The sequence below is a fragment of the Herpailurus yagouaroundi genome, unplaced genomic scaffold (genome assembly GCF_014898765.1).
Source record: "Herpailurus yagouaroundi ecotype Mexico unplaced genomic scaffold, PumYag 221, whole genome shotgun sequence".
Lineage (NCBI taxonomy): Eukaryota > Metazoa > Chordata > Mammalia > Carnivora > Felidae > Herpailurus > Herpailurus yagouaroundi.
The window spans coordinates 8,622,769-8,642,093 of record NW_024412452.1 but is presented as its reverse complement, the minus strand read 5'-3'; the positions used below and the strand labels follow the sequence as shown (position 1 = coordinate 8,642,093).

General features: G+C 35.2%; 1 protein-coding gene across 7 annotated transcripts in view; it reads right to left on the bottom strand.

Annotated features, from left to right (window-relative positions):
• The window catches only part of GCFC2 (GC-rich sequence DNA-binding factor 2), a 54,028-nt gene that overhangs the window by 14,309 nt on the left and 20,394 nt on the right, over positions 1–19,325 (bottom strand). For 5 of the 7 annotated variants that reach the window (XR_005785497.1, XR_005785498.1, XM_040458394.1 and 2 more), the window contains 7 exons: positions 14,370–14,556; positions 12,307–12,430; positions 11,264–11,345; positions 10,637–10,749; positions 9,180–9,379; positions 6,316–6,466; positions 998–1,119 (listed from right to left, as the gene is read on the bottom strand). Coding sequence is in view for 4 of the 7 variants with exons in the window: in XM_040458394.1 (XP_040314328.1) it covers positions 998–1,119; positions 6,316–6,466; positions 9,180–9,379; positions 10,637–10,749; positions 11,264–11,345; positions 12,307–12,430; positions 14,370–14,556 (979 nt within the window). In the remaining 3 variants the exon portion in view is untranslated. Of the gene's footprint in view, positions 1–997; positions 1,378–6,315; positions 6,467–9,179; positions 9,380–10,636; positions 10,750–11,263; positions 11,346–12,306; positions 12,431–14,369; positions 14,557–19,325 lie in introns of those variants that run through there. The other 2 variants (XM_040458395.1, XR_005785499.1) reach the window with 2 other exon arrangements.

Below are 19,325 nucleotides of genomic sequence, written 5' to 3'. Positions count from 1 at the left end.
TCCTTCATAATAATTCCAAGTGCTAAAATTTAATGGTGTTCAGAATATGAATGTGACATGTCTCCTTGCTTCTCAACCACCTTGGTTATTCTACTCCAGATACTCTCTAGATAGTCAATCTCTCTCAATTTCTTTAAAGTTCAACATATAATTGGTTTATTGAATTAACTGCATGAATATATGACATTCTCATCAAGGCCTCTATAAGGTCCCTCCTTATATGTTAAGTAAAACTCAATTCTAAATCATGGTAAGATGAAAACCTATACTCTGAACTTTAAGGATTTTTTTTTAAATTTTAAGTACAACTACACCCCAATGTGGGGCTTGAATTCACAATCCTAAGATCAACAAGACTCACATGCTCTACCAACTGGAGCCTACCAGGTGCCCCATATCCTATTGAACTTTGAATCTTAAAGGGATTACTGTTCTTAACTTTGGCAGACTACAAATATACAGTTAATATCATGAATGTTAACCCAATTTTAAAATAACCATTAAAGCAAAGCCAAAATACTACTAGATTTTTGCCAAAAGAACAAAGGTAAAGAATTTTTTTCTTTTAGAAGGAACAAATTTGCACTAATTGATTTATGCCTGCTCATCTCTGCAGTGCCAATGTATATTCACAAACCTAAAAGATGGCTGGCTGGACCATGAGAACAAAAATCAGACCACTGAACAGAGAAGAATAAACTAATTAGAATAAAAGCAATAATATGGGTCTTATTACATGTATGTGTATTTTATAATTAATAACGATTGCCATCCCTGTTAAAGTGTTCATAAATATCAAGGTATAGTCTTTCATCTAATTATTACAAAGAGCAAGAAATGGTCAATCCTAGTTTTTATAAATCAAAAGTAAATCTATCTTTCACCAAATTGCGTTCTGGTAATTATTTCTTCTGCATCTTCTATAAACAAACATTTATAACAAAATTACATTAAGTTATAAATAAATCAAGAAGTTTGTAACTCTAGAAATTATTACCTGTTTGCCTTTACTAACTTCATTTCCACAAGTGGAAAGTTCTTCAAGAATCACTGTGCAGTGTGTTATTAAACTTGTTGTCTGTGAGGTCGACAAGGGATCCCAAATGAATTCTACAAAGTCTGAAACAAAAGTTTCAGTAGTGTACAATTTATTTCCTAGATTGCTTTGCCTGTCACGTGTAAATAACTCAGGTCTTCAGAAAAGACTTCCCTCCTTCGTATTAAAATCCATGCCATTCATTACCATTATGTATTTGCATACATCTTCAATTTCCTTGTCCTTTTTGGGCTCTGCTGAACTTGTCTCACTCAATCACAGCCCTAGTTAAATCCACTGGTCATTGAGTCTGTGGCTCCAACTATGTGGCTAAAACATGGCTAGAAAAAAATACACTTTAAATTTATCACTGTGAAACCCCAGTGAACTCTTCAAGCTGTCTAGTAATCATTGTTTCCCTGGCCCATTCCCCCTCCCTCCCATGCAGATGATTATTTCCTGTGCTTTCCTTCCTCTTCACTCTTGTTAATGGACTTGACTCTTCTAGATGACTATTTATTTTTTTCTTCTCTTCCCTTGCACTCATCTTCAGCTGATTACTTCCTCAATGATGAGAAAATAGATCAGAAGAGATGTTCTACAAAGGACTACCACAGAATCTACACACCTACCTGCCACATATTCTTGTCTTCCATTCTCATTGATAAAGCACCACACTCCTCGCTAAGGCCAATCTTTTATTTGTGCAAAAGGTATCAACCCCTTTGGCTTACTGGAAGATTCTGTTCCCAGAATTCTACCCTCTTCATTTAAATATTTTTAAAATATTTATTTTTGAGAGACAGTGGCAGGGGGGGAGCAGGCAGAGAGGGAGACACAGAACTCGAAGCAGGCTGCAGGCTCTGTGCTGCCAGCATAGAGCTCAATGTGGGGCTTGAAATCACAAACTGTGAGATCACAACCTGAGCTGAAGTCAGGTGTTTAACTGACTGAGCCACTCAGGCACCCCCAGAATCCTGCCCTCTTAACTCCGGTATTGCCATTGCTTCTACTGGATCTTCCCCATCAGTCTCCAGTTATTCTCTTATATTAAAAATAATGCCTCCCTTGACCCTTCTTTCCCCTCTAGTACGGCCTTATTTCTTTCCTTCATTTTACAATAATTCTTCAAAAAACTCTCTGAACTGTCTATTTCCAATTTATCTCCTCCTATTAACTCTTGAATACACTTCAATTAGGCCTGATCTCCAACCATTCTACCTAAACAACTACTTTTACCATCACAGGTGACCTTCACATTGCAAAGCCTAATGGTTGATTCTAGTCCCCATCTGATTTATCTGCAACAGTTGATCATTTCCTTCACAAACATTTTTAAAAATTTTTATTTATTTTTGAGAGAGAAGGAGAGAGGGAGAGAGAGAACAAATGCAGGAGGGGGAGAGAGAGAGAATCCCAAAAAGGCTCTGCCCTATCAGTGCAGAGCCCCATATAGGGCTCGAATCCACGAGCCACGAGATCATGACCTGAGCCACCCAGGCATCATCAAACATTTTTTTTCTTGGCGTCTGGGATACCACTCCGAGTTTTGCACCTACCTCTCTGGTCTCCTCTGCTGGCTGCCTTTCATCTCTTTTGACTTTAAAAACGCTGGAGTACCTCAGGACTCAGCTCACTTACCTTCTCTTTCCTATTCATGTTTATCCCTTAGTATTTAAGGTCAGTTTTGCAGCTTTAAATGTCATCCACGTGCTGATAAATTCCAAATTTATGTCTGCTACTTGGACCTCTCCTTTATGCTGATATATTCAACAACCTAGCTGATATCTCTACCTGGATGGTAGGCATCAGAAACTCAACATTTGTCAAACTGAGCTCCTGATAACACCTCCTTACCCTAAAGCTCCTCTCAGTCTTTTCCATTTCAGGAAATGGCGAATCTGTCCTTCCAAATGCTCAGGCCCAATCCCATGCGGTCACTCTTGATTCCTCTCTTACTCACACAACTAATCCATTCTCAAACTGTTAGTGCTGTCTTTGAAATGTATGCTTAATTCGACCACTTTTCAGCACCTCCACTTTTAACACTCTAGTCCAAGCCAGTATCACCTGTTGCTTAATTACTGCAAAAGCTTAAGTAGTCTGCCCACTGTTCATTCTCAACACAGTAACTACAGCGATTCTGTTAAAATGTTAGGCAGATAGTATCATTCCTCTGTTCAAAACTCTCTGGGCACCTGGGTGGCTCAGTCAGTTAAGCAACCAACTTCAGCTCAAGTCATGATCTCGTGGTTTATGAGTTCAAGCCCTGCATCAAGCTATCGGCTGTCAGCACAGAGCCCACTTAGGATTCTTTGTCCACCTCTCTCTCTGCCCCTCTCCTACTTGTTCTCTCAAAGTAAGTATACTTAAAAAAAAAATAACTCTTCAATTACTTCTCACTTTTTCACTTACAATAAAAAAAATGAAGTCCTTACAAATGATTATAAGGACTCACATAATGTAGCTCATGTCATTTTGTTAACTTCTACCTGCTTTCCACCCTTCCTCAGTCTAGTATAGCTACACTGGCTGGCCTATGTGCTGTTTTTCAATCAAATTAGGCCAGCTCCTGCCTCAGGGCCTTTGTGTTTGCTGTTTCCACTGCCTTGGATTCTGTTTCCTCAGATATTCATATGGCCCACTTCTTCCTTTCGGAATTGGCCAATCTATTTTATTTTATTTATTTATTTTTTATTTTAGAGGGAAAGCGTACATGAGTGGGGAAGAGAGGGAGAGGGAGAAAGAATCTTAAGGGAAATCTTAAGCTGGCTCTAGTCTAGGGCAGAGCCCAACGTGGTACTCTATGCCATGTCCCTGGGATCATGACCCGAGCTGAAATCAAGAGTTGGACGCTCAACTGACTGAGCCACCGAGGCACCCCTAGCCAATCTATTTTACATTGCACTCCTCTTCAATAATTTGTATCCCTTTCCCTTACCTTTTCATCTTAGCCCTCATAACTAATATGTTCTAGATTTTATCTTGTTTATTAATTATTTTTTACAGAATATAAGCTCCTGGAGGGAAGGGATTATTATTCACTATATATGCTGAAGCAACAACAGGGTCTAACATAGGACAGACCCTTGTAAAACACAAGTTAAATAACAGAAAAAATGAAATAGGTTAAAAAAAAAAAGCAAAAAACAAAACTGATTTCTCAAGCATCTGGAAAGTTAGGCTTCTAATAACTTTAGAGGTAACTGGTCAACTAATACTGAGAGCCTACTATGTACCTAATGTTCAGTACAAGAGACAGCATAAACAAGATTATTAGGTAGGTAGCTGCCTTTGAAGAACTCTAATGGCAAATACATTTATATCAGCAATTACAATTCAATGTGTAAGTATCACTACAAGTTCAGAGTGCTACAGGAACCCAGAAAGGTGTGCCTAAACCAGTTCCTAGAAGTGATGTCCATACTGAGTCCTGACAGATAAAGAGGAGTTAGCAAGATAGAAGAAGTGGGCTGGGAGGTTTGTCAAAACGATGAAACATAGAAGATACAAGAAGAATACAGCTGAAATACACAAGTGGGGATGAGGGAAAAGAGGAGTGGAGCTCAGCAAGAAATGGGGTTGGAGAATTACTAAGCAGAGAGGTGATTCTGAAAGACTAAGAAAGTCATGTTAAAGAGTTTAGACTTCATCCCAAAGGCAGTTAAGAATAATAAAGCGTTTTAAGTGAGGTATGAAAGAAGCAGATTCACATTTTAGACAGATTACTTTGGTTGTTGTATAGAAAATAGGTTAGAAAATGGAAAAAAACCAGATGTGGCAATTGCTTATGGAAGGAAGGAAGGAAGGAAAGAAGGAAGGAAGATGGAGGAGCGAATGACTTGAAAGTCCTGGTTTGAATACACGGGTAGATAGATGGAGATGTCACTTTCTAGACAAGGAATATAAGAAGAACAGATCTACAGCAAAGGATTTAAGTATGATCTGACATGTGGACTGTGAGGTGCCTGTTGAACATCCAAGTGGATGTATTCGGAAGGTACTTTGATAAGAAAGATCCGGATTTTCTCTGGTTCCTTTGGACTTAAAATTGAGTAGAGGAGTACCATCCAAAGTAACTTTCTAAATGATGGAAAAAACACATTATATCTGCACTATTTGATGGACATGACCTACATATGACTACTAAGAATTTAGTGTCATTAGTGTGACTGAGGGACTGAATTTTAATTTTTATTTCCTTGAAATGTGTATTTTAATAACCACATTTAGTTACTGGTTACCACAATGAACAAAAATATAGATAACACTAAAACAGAGTATGAAATAGCCTAGGGGTTCATGAAGAGTACAAGGGCATCCAGGAAAGAACTTAAGAATAAATACACAGTATTAATTTCTCATAATTCTACTTACTTGAGGTTTAATTTTAAGTGAAGTATTTGGAGTTTTCAGAAGAGTATTTAAATCAGTCATATATATCCTGTGCTATCATTAAGACAACTAGGTAAAAGTAGTAACTTAATACAACCATGACTGCACTGCAAGATATGCTGAGAAAAATCTTAAAGTTTTAGCCAAATTGGCTAAGAAGCAATAGAAAGTAGTTGCTTCATCATTTAAGACAGTTCTATAGACTTTGCTATCAAAATCCATTCTCAGGGCCATGGTGAAACAGATCTTTATCAAGTACAATTTCAGTTTAAATAAACCTTCAGACTGAAGCACAAGCATCAATGCTAAATGCAGATATGAAGATGTAGTAATGTTTTTTTAAAGAAAAAATAACAAGGGATGCCTGGGCGACTCAGTCAGTTAAGTGTCTGGCTTTGGCTGGGGTCACAATCTTGCAGTTGGTTGAGTTCAAGTCCCTCGTCATGCTCTGTGCTGACAGCTCAGAGTCTGGAGCCTGCTTTGGATTCTGTGTCTCCCTCTCTCTCTGCCCCTCCCCTGCTCATGCTCTGTCTTGCTCTCTCAAAAATAAACAAACGTTAAAAAAGAAAATAACAAGAAAGGGGAAGAAGTCAAGGGAAAGGAAGAAATACATGCAGTAGGAATCAAATAAATGACTTAGGGGTTATAAAAGCAACACTAATGTCACAAATGCTAAAGGCTGAAGAGTACTAGCTAGTCTGGTAGCCAATCCCTTGTGCAAACAAGCTCTTTTAACCACCTTCAATTATGACATCTCTTGATTTTTAATGCATATTACTTGTATTTGAAAACTTCTGATAAAAGAATCTGTGACTGTAACAGAAATTAATGATCTTCGATCTGCCAGAGAACAATTTAATTTTATCAAGTTTACAAAGCAGTACCTGTAAGTCGAGGAATAACTGTTTTATTGATGATAGCAGACAAGATTTTCTTATCAGAACCATCTTCCTTCTTTGAATCTTCCATACTGCTAGCCATATATTCTTCTATAGATGTGAACCATGGCATCTGTTTTAAGCCTACAGCATCAAACTTATAAATAAAATTATTAAAGTTATCAATAAATTCTTACACAGTTTATTTTTAAAAAGTTAGTTTTTTCAGTAATCACTAGAGCTTTTCTGAGGAAAAAAAGGAGTAATTCCATATTTTAACTCCCTATATAAAACACTAGACCAAGGGTAGGCAGGATGGCATGACTAGGACAAGATGTCTCAAAAATATGACAGAAAACTACATTCCATGCATCACTCATATGACAAATATGCCAAAAATGCCATATTCAGAACCTACCACACTTTACTACTGAAAAAAATATATACATTTGTAAGAATATCACTTAAAATAAATATAGATTTTGTTTACAAAAATTCAATTTACATCATACAAAATTCACTTTTGGTTCCCTCAATTCTCATAGGCACAAGTGTGTATTTTATAGGTGGTTTAGCTTATGAGGCAAGTAGCAGACTGGCCAATTATGATCTGTTGAATGAATGAATGAATGAACAGATCTCCACTAGGTGTAACAGACTACTCAATTTGGCCTGAGTGCTTAACAACGAGGCTCCTGTGCAACAAACTGCTTACCATTTTCTTAGGGATAAGCTTAGTTTCTATATTATGAAGACTGCCTGGCCCTGAACCCAACACAGTGAGCAACAGACATGCATGACTGGGGCAGAGAAAGATAAAAGGACATGGTTCTGTCGCCTTCACTTCGTTAAATTTTTATCTTCAGTTTTCCTCTATTCTTACAACTTTGTTTTCTCATTTCCATTTTCTTACTAGGCACATCCACATGGATGTTCCACTATCATTTCAGCATCCATGTACAAAGTAAAACTTCCTTCAAAATCTTTTTCCCTCTGGAACGTTCCCGTTTCTATTAATGGAACTACCGCTTTTCTAATAACCCAGAATCAAAACACTGGGGTCACCTTTCAATGTGGTGTGCTAAGGTTATTCTTGGTATTTTACTAATTCTTTAATTTTAATTCCAATATAGTTAAAATAGTTATATTAGTTTCAGGTATACAATATAGTGATTCCATAATTCCATACATCACTCAATGCTCATCACAAGTGCACTCCTTAATCTTCACTGCCTACTTCACCCATTCCCTTAACCCTCTCCCTTCTGGTAACCATCAGTTTGTTCTCCACAGTTATGAGTGTATTTCTTGATTTGTCTCTTTTTCCTTTGCTCATTTGTTTCTTAAATTCCACATTTGAGTGAAGTCATATAGTATTTGTCTTCCTCTGACTTATTTCACTTGGCATTATACTCTCTAGCTCCATCCATGTTGTTGCATATGGCAAGCTTTCATTCTTTTTTATGGCTGAGTAATATTCCATTGTGTATATAGAGACACACACACATACCCCACATCTTCTTTATCCTTTCATCAGTCGATGGACACTTAGGCTGCTTCCATACTGTGGCTACTGTAAATAACGCTACTACAAACATAGGGGTGCATGTATGAATTAATGTTTTTGTATTTTGGGGGTAAATACCCAGTAGTGTGATTACTGGATCAGAGGGTAGTTCTATTTTTTAACTTTTTGAGGAACTTCCATACCATTTTCCATAGTGGCTGCACCAGTCTGCATTCCCACCAACAGTGCATGAAGATTCCTTTTTTCTGCACATCCTCGCCATCACTTGTTTCTTGTGTTTTTTATTTTAGCCATTCTGACAGGTTTAAAGTGATGTCTCACTGTGGTTTTGATTTGTATTTCCCTAATGATCAATTATGTTGAGCATCTTTTCATGTGTCTGTTGGCTGTGTGGATGTCTTCTTTGGAGAAATGTCTATTCGTGTCTTCTGCCCAATTGTTAATTGCATTGTTTGGTTTTTTGAGGGTGTTGAACTGTATAAGTTCTTCATACATTTTAGATGCTAACCTTAATTTATTAGATATGTCATTTGCAAATATCTTCTCCTGTTCAATAGGCTGCCTTTTAGTTTTGTTGTTTCCTTCACTGTGCAGAAGCTTTTTACTGATTCTTAATTCACAAAACCTCCTATAATCAACCCTTTATTTCTCTTCCCTTTATCACTATCACTGTATGTAAGGGATTCACTACCTTGGACTTGGGCTACAGCAATAGCCTTCCAGTATTATCTCACCTGTTTCTTCCCTCCAAGTTAGCCAGCTGCTAGGACTTCCTAAAACACTTTCATAATTCTACTCTTCCCATTATTTATCAAAATAAGTTCCTATCTCTTAATTTAGGATCTGAACCTCTATGCAACCTCTAGCTCCTGAACTAGGATTTCTCCTTACGTACCTTTACAAAAACAGTTTTCCTTTTTTTCTCCTGTTTTAAATCTTATATAACCTTCAAATCCTCATTTAAATCCCTCCTCAGTGTAGCTTTCCAAACCAAATAGTCCCAATATAGCATCTCCAACTACAAAACTCTTGGTACCTATATCACACAGACTAAAATTCTTAAAAGCTAATACTACCTTCACATTTTTCAATGATTTAAAAATGACCTTAACTTACCATAGAAGAAGCTGAAAGACAACAAAAAAGTGTTTCCTTGACAGATGTTTAGTGCTATTCAGCCTTAAATATAAGAGAAGAACCAAGAAAACATGAATGCAGACTACTACCCCAAAGCACTAATTATCAATTCCAACTCTGTGTATTTTAAAGCTAACCTAATAACAAGGGCACTTCAGTAATGAACAGGACAGAATTATTTCTTTCACATGTTAAGCTTAAATACCTTAAGAGGATTCCAATCAATCAACTGAAGTCGGATTAGGGGATTTAAAAGCTTCGGTATGCATAAACTAATGAAAGCTTCATAATAAGAATCAGGAAACTTTTCTCGCCATTGTTTAAATTTCAACAAAATATTTTGGATATTACAAAAATCATCATGTACATCTTCAAAAATCTTCTTGTGATCCCGTAAAATTTCACCTGTAAACAAAAAGAGTCTCTGTATATTTTGCATTTTAAGTTTGTGAGCTTTGCTTCCTATAAACATCATCACGTGTAATGATGTATGTACTCAACAGAGCTGAAAACTTTCCTTTGATATTAACAGATAAATTACCTTTTATTTTTAAAAAATCACTTTAATAGCAATACTGACACTAACAAAATCCACCACTTATTGATTCCCTGCTATTTCAGCATCATAACTATCTTCTCTACAAGGTAGGTGTGACTATTTATAGACAAACGAGCAAACAACATGAGACTCAGGGAGGTCAATGGATCTAAGATCACACAAAATAGAGACAGATGGGTTTGAAACCATCTGTTTTGACTGTAAGACCCACATTAAAAAAATTTTTTTTTACTTTTATTTATTATTTGAGAGACAGAGTGGGGGATTGGAAGGGGCAGAGAGAAAGAGAAAGAGAAAGAGAGAGAGAGAGAGAGAGAGAGAGAGAGAGAGAATGAATGAATCTGAAACAGGCTCCAGGCTCTGAGCTGTCAGCACAGAGCCTGACGCAGGGCTCGAGACCATGAGCTGTGAGATCATGACCAACCTGAGCCAAAGTTGGACACTTAACCGACTACACCACCCAGGTGGCCCTGTAAAGCCCACATTCTTTCAAATATGTGACATTTTACCTATGAATCACTAAAATAATGTTATTAAATTTAAATGTCTTATTTATTTTCAAAAGATTTTCTTTTTAAGTAATCTTTACCCTAAACATGGGCTCTAACTCCTAACCCTGAGATCAAGAGTCGCATGCTCTACCAACTGAGCCAACCAGACACCCCTAAATTTAATTGTTTTCAATTAAAAATGATAATATAGAAGGTATACAATAGAGAAATGAAACCAAATTGTTCATGGCTCCTTTATAAAAAATGAGAAAAGCTGAGGGAAAAAACTATAAGGATGCAGAAAACTCACAATGTTCCTCCATTTTATGCCATTTTTTCAAAGGTAGGAAAAATCTTTTTTTTTTTTTTTTTTTTAAGTAAACTCTACCCGCCGTGTGCAACTCGAACTCATGACCCCAAGATCACAAGTCATATGCTCTATGGACTGAGCCAGCCAGGCACCCCAGGAAGTCTTAAAGGGGAAAAAAATGTGTTCCTTTTTCCTTGAATTTCCCCAACGATATTTAAGAGCAATCACAGCAAAGCATTTCCAAGCATTTCCTACCATTTCGGTACTTCAAATTAAGACATATTAGAAACCTGGTAACTGACCTTGGGTTTTTTGGAAGTCAATCATGTCTGCTGAAGACAGTTCATCATCACTAGATGTCCCTTCCTGATGATCACAATTCCCAGAAAGTGCCCTTGCTTGTCTTCTTTGTGACCTATGTTTTGCAATAAACCGAAAACAAATTTAAAACAGTTCCTAAAAACAAAAACAAAACAAAAAACAGTTCCTGCTGAAAAGAAATACTTTAAAACAAAAACTAGGAGTCATCATTTATTTACAATATCTAGAATATATACCATATTATTATTATTAGCACACAATTTTGTTATTATTTTTGGCATTTTAGCTTCGTTAATCTGAATTGGTGGTTCTCCCTCTTTTTCTTAAAGTACATTCCCATGGGCTACCCAGATTTTAAAGAGGGGGTAACAATATAATAACCGGCTTCTAGTTATAAGCAAGTCCCAGACCGATAAATGCCATCTTACCCATTCCTTTTGACTGATCCAATATACCAATGTGTCTTTAAACCCTGGGGCTAAGGACTGTTTAACTAAATTTTGGTTTTATGTCATTCTCACAAATTAATGTTCAGTTACGGTTATGGGGATAACTATGGTTAAGTAGTGAAAAATACTTGCTCAAGTCTTCACTTTATATATAGCTACCTTCGAGATTCAATCTCTTCCAAAATCCATGGAGTTTTTTCACCTACAGCCAAACTTCCATTTGTTGATGTCTCAGCTTTGCCTGTTAACAAATAAAATTAATTTCATGCTGCAAATTCTTAAAAGAAATAAAATGAAACATTCTGAAAACAAAAGTTGTATTTTGGGTGTATATACATGTAGGTATATATATAAACACACTTACTTTGCTTAAATCGCATACTTCATCATATAACGAAATTATAATGTTAACTCCCTATCACAATATTGATAGGCATTGAGCCTGCTAGCCTAAGATACCCTGGCTGGTGACTATAGTTCAGCACTTGAGAACAGTAATAAAATTCTACCGTGTTTCTTTTTCTTGTATTCTTTTTCAGGTGTTTTCACCAGTTTTTTTTTTTTTTTTCTCATCCCTGAATTACTAGAAATATTTGCATTACCAGTAAGTTATTCATATTATTTGTTACTTTGGTACGTACCATAATTTATAACTAACTACAAGTCATGTGTTTGAAAGTCATTTTGCTTTAATCAGCTACTTGGTTACGATCTCATCTCCTTCACTATTCCCCAACAGAACCTAATCAAAGGAAGGCATCTCTGAAAAGACAAAACCAGTGTGAGAACTAAAAGGCAGCATCCAAATCTTATTTGAGATCTTACAGATGATTCTCTACTAAAACCCACCAAAATGTCTTTAACCTCCACACCTAATCCGTGGATCAGCCATGAAATCTTTAAGTTAGATTTCTGACACAGCCTACGGACTTAGGTCAACTCATCTCAACAAAGTCATTATATAGCCATATACTGTCTCAAATACCAAATGATTAGAAGTTGTAATTTTTATTTTTTTTTTGTCTTAGGCTTAATTCAAGATATTTTGAAGCCCTAGTTCTAAATATTTTGGGGTATTTGCAAAGAAATAGGTGAAAGGTTAGTGGGAAAATACACAAAAAGGCATTTTTTTATACAGAAATAAAAATATTTTTATTCTCTAGCTGATAAATCAAATGATATTGAATATGAAAAACACTAACGTGATAATTGTTGTAAATACGTTGATTCATGTTTTAATTCATCTTGCCTGCGTTTCATAAAGGTCATGGCTTGTTTTAAAAGGAGTGCATGCATGGATGACTCTATTTCTTGGATGCTGATAATCTGAAATACACATATAAGTAACATTTTGTAGGTCATCAATAATCAATTATAAAAAGTAATACTCAGATAAGCATATATATGTGCTCAATACTCATATAAAAGAAACATTTCCAATACTACCACATGTTAATTAAAAAAAGATTGTGAGATAGAGACCTGGCTGCCAATACTTTAATATTGATAATCAACTTACTGCACTGAAACAGCTATAAATATCATAAAAAATGAAAGCAAATGGGTTCGAGTCTGGAACATGGATAGGAGTGAATAGATAAGAAATAGGATTTTTTTTTTTTTTTTAATTTTGAGAGAGAAAGCATACGTGCGTGAGTGAGAGAGGGGTGGGTGGGGGGTGGGGTGGGGAGAGAATCCAAAGTAGGCTCTGCACTGTCAGTGTGGAGCCTGATGTGGGGCCTTAACTCACAAACTGTGAGATCATGACTGAGTCGGACGCTCAACTGAGCCACCCAGGCACCCCCAAATAGGATTCTTTTTTATTTGAGATATTAGGAGGAAAAAATAAAGGTGTAGATATTTTTCATAAGCCGAGGGGGCAGACTGTAGGAGAGCACTTGAGGAAACTGTTAAATCTGAAAAAAGGGGAGAATGGAAGAGACCTAACCAGAAAGGTAAGAAAGCTGTGAAGCAAAAATGAATGATTAGTTTCTTACATTTCTTGAGCAACAATTCTCCCCACTCCAATGATGTTCCCATAGCAGCTGCCCTGGGTACATCAATGTGTAGGCCAATGAAACTTTAATTCTTCAAGGATCAATGAATTAAGTTGTATTGCAATAAATACTTCAGAAAGTAACTACCAAGTGACGATAAAAGGTAGTCAACTTGAAACAACTGGAGAGAAAAAAATCCAATTATTTGGTAATATGTTAAATGTAAATAAAAAGCAATGAAGAAAGTAGAGTGTATTTTTTAAATGGTTTGTCTACTTAAAAAAAAAAGTCAACTCAAGACCCAAATGTAAGGACTTAGTATGTATAAAACAAAAGCAGACTTATAAAGGGAGAGAATGATTCATAAATCTGATTAACACAAAAATGTCAAATGATCAGGATGTCAAAAAAAACACTGCAAACGAAATCAAAAGACAAACTGGAAAGTTTACCTATATCAAGTGGCATTAAAAATTTTAAGCAGTAAAGAATTTTCACCATATAAGGAAAAAAAAGGAAAAAAAAAGAAAAATTGCCAATATGAAAAAAGATAACAAGGCAAAGACAACTCACAAAAAGAGACTGCATGTGTTAATAAAACAAAGGTTTTGTTTGAGATCAAAATAAGTATGTACAAGCAAAAAACATTATTTATTAAAAAAATTTTTTAATGTTATTTTTGAGAGAGAGTGTAAGTGGAGGGGGGAGGGCAGAGAGAGAGAGAGAGAGAGAGACAGACAGACAGACAGACAGACAGAAGATCCTAAGCAGGCTCTGTGCTGACAGCAGAGAGCCCAATGTGGGGTTCCAACTCATGAACCATGAAACCATTACCTGAGCCAAAGTCGGATACTTAACTGACTGAGCCACCCAGGTACCCCTGCAAAAATCATTTTTTAAATGAAGTAAGCTAAAAGTAAAACTGATGCAATCTTTCTGGTGTTCAAATAATTTAGCAATGTTTCATAAGCTTTAAAAGATATTTAGAAACTTTGACTTAATAATTCACTTTCTAGGAATTTTTTTAAACAAATGGAATTTTAACACAAAAATTTATATACAAACTTTGTTATTTATAATACCAAAATAATTGCAAAAAAATCCCAACTGTCCAATATTAAGGGGATACTTAATATCACAGCATGTCAAAAATGTGTAGGAAAACCCTGAAGGAAATTAGTTGTGGGATATTAGACTTAAAAAAAAAAAAATCTCATGGTAAGGGGATTTTTTTATAAAAAGGAAATATTGTATTTATGACCATGTACCTTTTCATTAAGACAGTCAATTAAATTTTCCACATAAATTTTCATGCTTTTATAGAATTTAAAATTTAGAGCTTGATTTGATGAATTCTCTAGTTTCTGGATGGTACTCTTCGAACTCTTGACATCTTGTATGTATTTTTCATATTCCCTCAGGTGTGAGCGGTGAGTATCCTGTAGCAGTGTTAACCTAAATAAACAAAATAAAAATAAATGAAAACTGCCTTGTTTCTCCAACTTTGATTTCTACCACGATAACTATCAATCTAATGAAATTTTTTTTTCAAGCTATCTTACAGAGCCCACCAAGGAAACGGACAAGCCTATAAACCTGTGTTTATGAGACTTGCTGAGCAAAGGACACCACAATGAAAAAGGTCTCAAAGGAAAAGGGAGGAAAGGACACTTACAGGTTTCAGGTGCTTGAGCTAATCAGAGGATAATTTTACAGTGAAAGTTAGTAAGTGTGGATTGATCAGAATTTGTAAACTAGGTGAGTTGCTAGACAATCCAAGGTCTTATATTTGAATACGGGAATCCATGTGGAGTTACTGTTAAATCAGTTTGTGGTCTTTCTTCGAATATGGGTATTACTGAATAAGCTGGTATTAAAACCATTTGAACATGTTATGATTTGGTATAATTTAATGTTTTATGACTCAATGGTTTTATCTGTCATTAGAATTTGATGTTCTTTCAGGCATATTTCCTGTTTTTGCTGTAGTCCCCCATACACTGCTTTATTGATAACACAGCCTACTTTTATTTTTTTATTTTTAAAAATTTACATCCAAATTAGTTAGCATATAGTGCAACAATGATTTCAGGAGTAAATTCCTTAGTGCCCCTTACCCAACAGCCTACTTTTTTTTTTTTTTTTAACTCTTATTAGTATCACATTTATCAACTAACGTAGCAAGAAACAAATGTCAAATATAATTCAATGTCTGCTTATTTTTTAGAAGTCAGTTATCTCTCTGTATATTTGCCAGTAGAGGAATAAGAAACACTATTTCTTTAAAAATATCTGGAATGTGTTTTCCACTAATATTCGACACTGTGAGTACATTACAATTTGAGAATTAACTACAAATGAAGTAACAAATTCATAGTATGTAGACTTGAACTTTCTTAAAAAAATTCAACTCCTTCAGCTAACTTGCTGTGTATAATGAAAAATCATTAGTAAACACTTTCTTAGACCAAATGTCATCTTTTTTTTTCTTAAAGACCAAAAATGTCTTCTAAGTTTCCCTGGAACGATGACTAATGCATTTGTCTTTCCAAGTTTTTCCTTGAATTATGTAAAGAATAGAGACAGTTAAGAAATAAGACAATAATGTACAGAAAGCATTAAAAAACTGCTTTAATTAAGTGGAATATTATTGGTTATAGCAGTAAGATCATAAATACATATTAAATGAAAAAAGCAAGGTAGAGAACAGGGGATATGATGTGCTTTAATTTTGTATAAAAAGTGGGGCAATATATAAGTATATATGTACTTGTATAGACATACATACAGACTACTTCTGGAATGAAACATAGGAAACCGGGAGGAGTGGTTCTTTGGGGAAGGTGACTTCCTTTTCTCTGTATATCCTTTTGTACCATTTGATTTTGTCTAGACAATAAAAACGTATTTTCTTTTTCAAATAAACTCAGTTAATGAAAAAATAAAATACACTAAATTTAAAATTAAAACCTATCCAGATAAAATGAAATGCTACTATTAGTGATCTACCTTTTTTTCCCTATAATGCACGCAAGACAACTCTCTCAAACACAATTCCAAAAAAGGCAAAAAAAACCAAAAACCGCTAAGTCCTGAATTATATGCAATTCTAGATGCAACAGCTGTAATTCTAGCTCTTTTCTTTCAGTTAATGAAGGACTATCAGAAGGACAGTAAATAGGGAAGTTATTACAAAAATAATACTGAATCAAGGCAATTTTCATCATTTAACATCACTACTGAAAACCAATCATCTAGAATAGAGGTTGGCAAACTTTTTCTGTAAAGGTCCAGATAGGAAATATGGTTGCTGTTGCAACTACTCAATTCTGTGATGTAGCTAAAGCAGCCACAGACAATATGTAAATGCACAAGTATGGCTGTGTCCCAATAAAACTTTACTTACAAAACAGGGAGTGGGTGGGGAGTTTGCCAACTCACTGTAATACAGAGGTAGCCTAATATCTAAAAACTGGTATCATCTAAAGACTTTTATGTTTATTTCACTATACAATGCTATTGAATGTCCTTTTCTTTGTCAAACCATATAAATGAACAACTATGACCAATATATTTTAGCTAAAATATAATTAAGAAGTGAAGCTACTTTAAAGCTGATTTATATAAAAGACACAGGGTAAGAATTCTGAACCTATTACCAAGTATTAGAAGAAAAGTTCCTAAGTATTAAAAAAAAAAAAAAAAAAAGGAAAAAAAAACATTCTTTATGAATACTAACTTGGGCAGGAGAACCAAGTTCTCTCTTTGTATCACATGTTACATAGGACTATTTAAACTTTTCCTATCATACTCATTCTTTCAAATATCTAAAGAAGCACAGTAGATTCTGAGTAGTAAAACAGAAAAATATTTAAGACAAAACAACCTATCATGATGGGTTTGCCTTATCTTTAGCAAAACATACTATTTATATTAATACTCTCCACTTAAGAGATAAGTTTTAATAGTAGGAGAATAAAAGATGTGTCCAGACTGGCAATCTATTTCAAGAGCCATAAAAATATGCATAATTTTACGCAGGTCACCTTTCCTCAGACATTTAAGAAATAATGTAACAGATTAAATAACTTACAAGAACATTCATTATCTTTAGCATTATTTATGAGAGAAAACTTAGAAGTCAGAATGTCCAACAGAGAAATATTTAAGTAAATTATTATAAATTAAGTATATTAACAAAATATGCTTATTTTACTGCAGTCAAAAAACATGTAACAAAATTTATAATCTTATTTTTAAGTGTGCAGTACAGTATTAACTTTATGCACACTGTTGTGAACAGAACTCTAGAACTTTTCATCTTGTAAAACTGAAACTTTATACCCACTGATCAACAATTCCTCCTTCCTCTCCTCCTCCTAACCATGGCAACCACCATTCTATTTTCAGTTTCTAAAAGTTTGACACTTTAGAAAGATCATGTAAATAAGAGTCAATGTAGTATTTACCTTTTGTGAATGTCTTATTTCATTTAGTCCTCAAGGTTCTTGTTGTAGCATATACTGAGATTTCCTTTTTTTTTTTTTTTAACTTTTTTTTTTTAACGTTTATTTATTTTTGGGGCAGAGAGAGACAGACCATGAACGGGGGAGGGGCAGAGAGAGAGGGAGACACAGAATCGGAAACAGGCTCCAGGCTCTGAGCCATCAGCCCAGAGCCTGACGCGGGGCTCAAACTCATGGACCGCAAGATCGTGACCTGGCTGAAGTCGGACGCTTAACCGACTGTGCCACCCAGGCGCCCCAAGAGATTTCCTTTTTTAAGATTGATAATACTCCACTGTATGCAAAGATATTTTCTTTTTTTTTTTTTTAAAGGTTTATTTATTCTCAGAGAGATAAGCACATGCTTGCGCACAGGGGAGGGGTAGAGAGGAGAGGGAGAATCCCAAGCAGGCTCCACGTTGTTAGCGCTGAGCCCTACGCGGGGCTCAATCCCATGAACCCGTAAGATTATGACCTGAGCTGAAACTAAGAGTTGGATGCTCAACTATGAGGCACCCAGGCGCCCCTGTAAATTGTTTTCTGTCTTGTGTTATTTTGTGCACATACACACACACAAAAGTGGAATTGCTGGATCATATGGTATTTCTATTTTTAATCTCTTGAGGAATCTCCATACTGCTTTTCACAGCTGTGGCACCATTTTACAGTCTCATCAATAGCGTATAAGGGTTCCCTTTCCTTTGCATCCATGAGAACGCTTATTGTTTTCACAGTGGCCATCCTAATCATTGTGGCTTTGATTTATAATTTCCTGATGTTTAGTGATGACCATTTTTTTCATATGTTTTTTGGCCACTAGTATGTCTACTTTAAGAAATGTCTATTTTTCAGTTGGATTTTTGTTGTTGCTGAGTTTTATGAGTTCCGATACTTTGGATCAGATAGTTTGCAACTCTTTTCTTACTCCACAGTATGCCTTTTCACTGTTCATTATTTCCTTTGCTGAGCAGAGGCTCTTTAGTTTTAGTTTGATGTAGTCCCACTAGTTTATTTTTGCTTGTATTGCCTATGCTTTTCTTTCTCAAGACTGTTTTGATTATTGGTTTGAATAATCAAAACAGTCTTGGGTCCTTCCAGATTCCATATGAATTTTAGAATTTTTTTCCTATTTCTGCAAAAATTGCCACTGAAAATTTGATAGGGAATGTACTGTATCTGTTGACTGCTTTGGGTAAAACTGGGTATTTTAACAATATTAAGTCTTCTAATCCATGAACATGAAATGTCTATTTATGTCTTCTTCAATTTCTTCCAGCAATGTTTTATAGTTTTCATTGTACAAATCTTTTACCTCCTTCATTAAGTTTATTCCTGAATTTTATTCTTTCTGATGCTATTGTAAATGACTTTTTTAAAACACTCTTTGGATTTTTTATGGTTAGTCCATAGAACCATAACTTTTTGTGTTGATTTTGTATCCTGCAAATTTGCTGAATTAGTTCTAACAGAGTTGTGTGTGGAGTCTATTTAGAGTTTATGACATATAAGATCATATCTATATAGAGTTAATTTTACTTCTTCCTTTCTTATTTGGCTGCCCTTTATTTCTTTTACTTGCCTGAATTCTCTGGCTAGGACTTCTAATTCTTTGTTGCACAGAAGTGGCAAGAATAGGGGTCCATGCCTTGTTCCTAATCTTACAGGAAAAGCTTTTGGTTTTTCACCATGGATTATGTTAGCTGTGGGCTCTTCCTATAT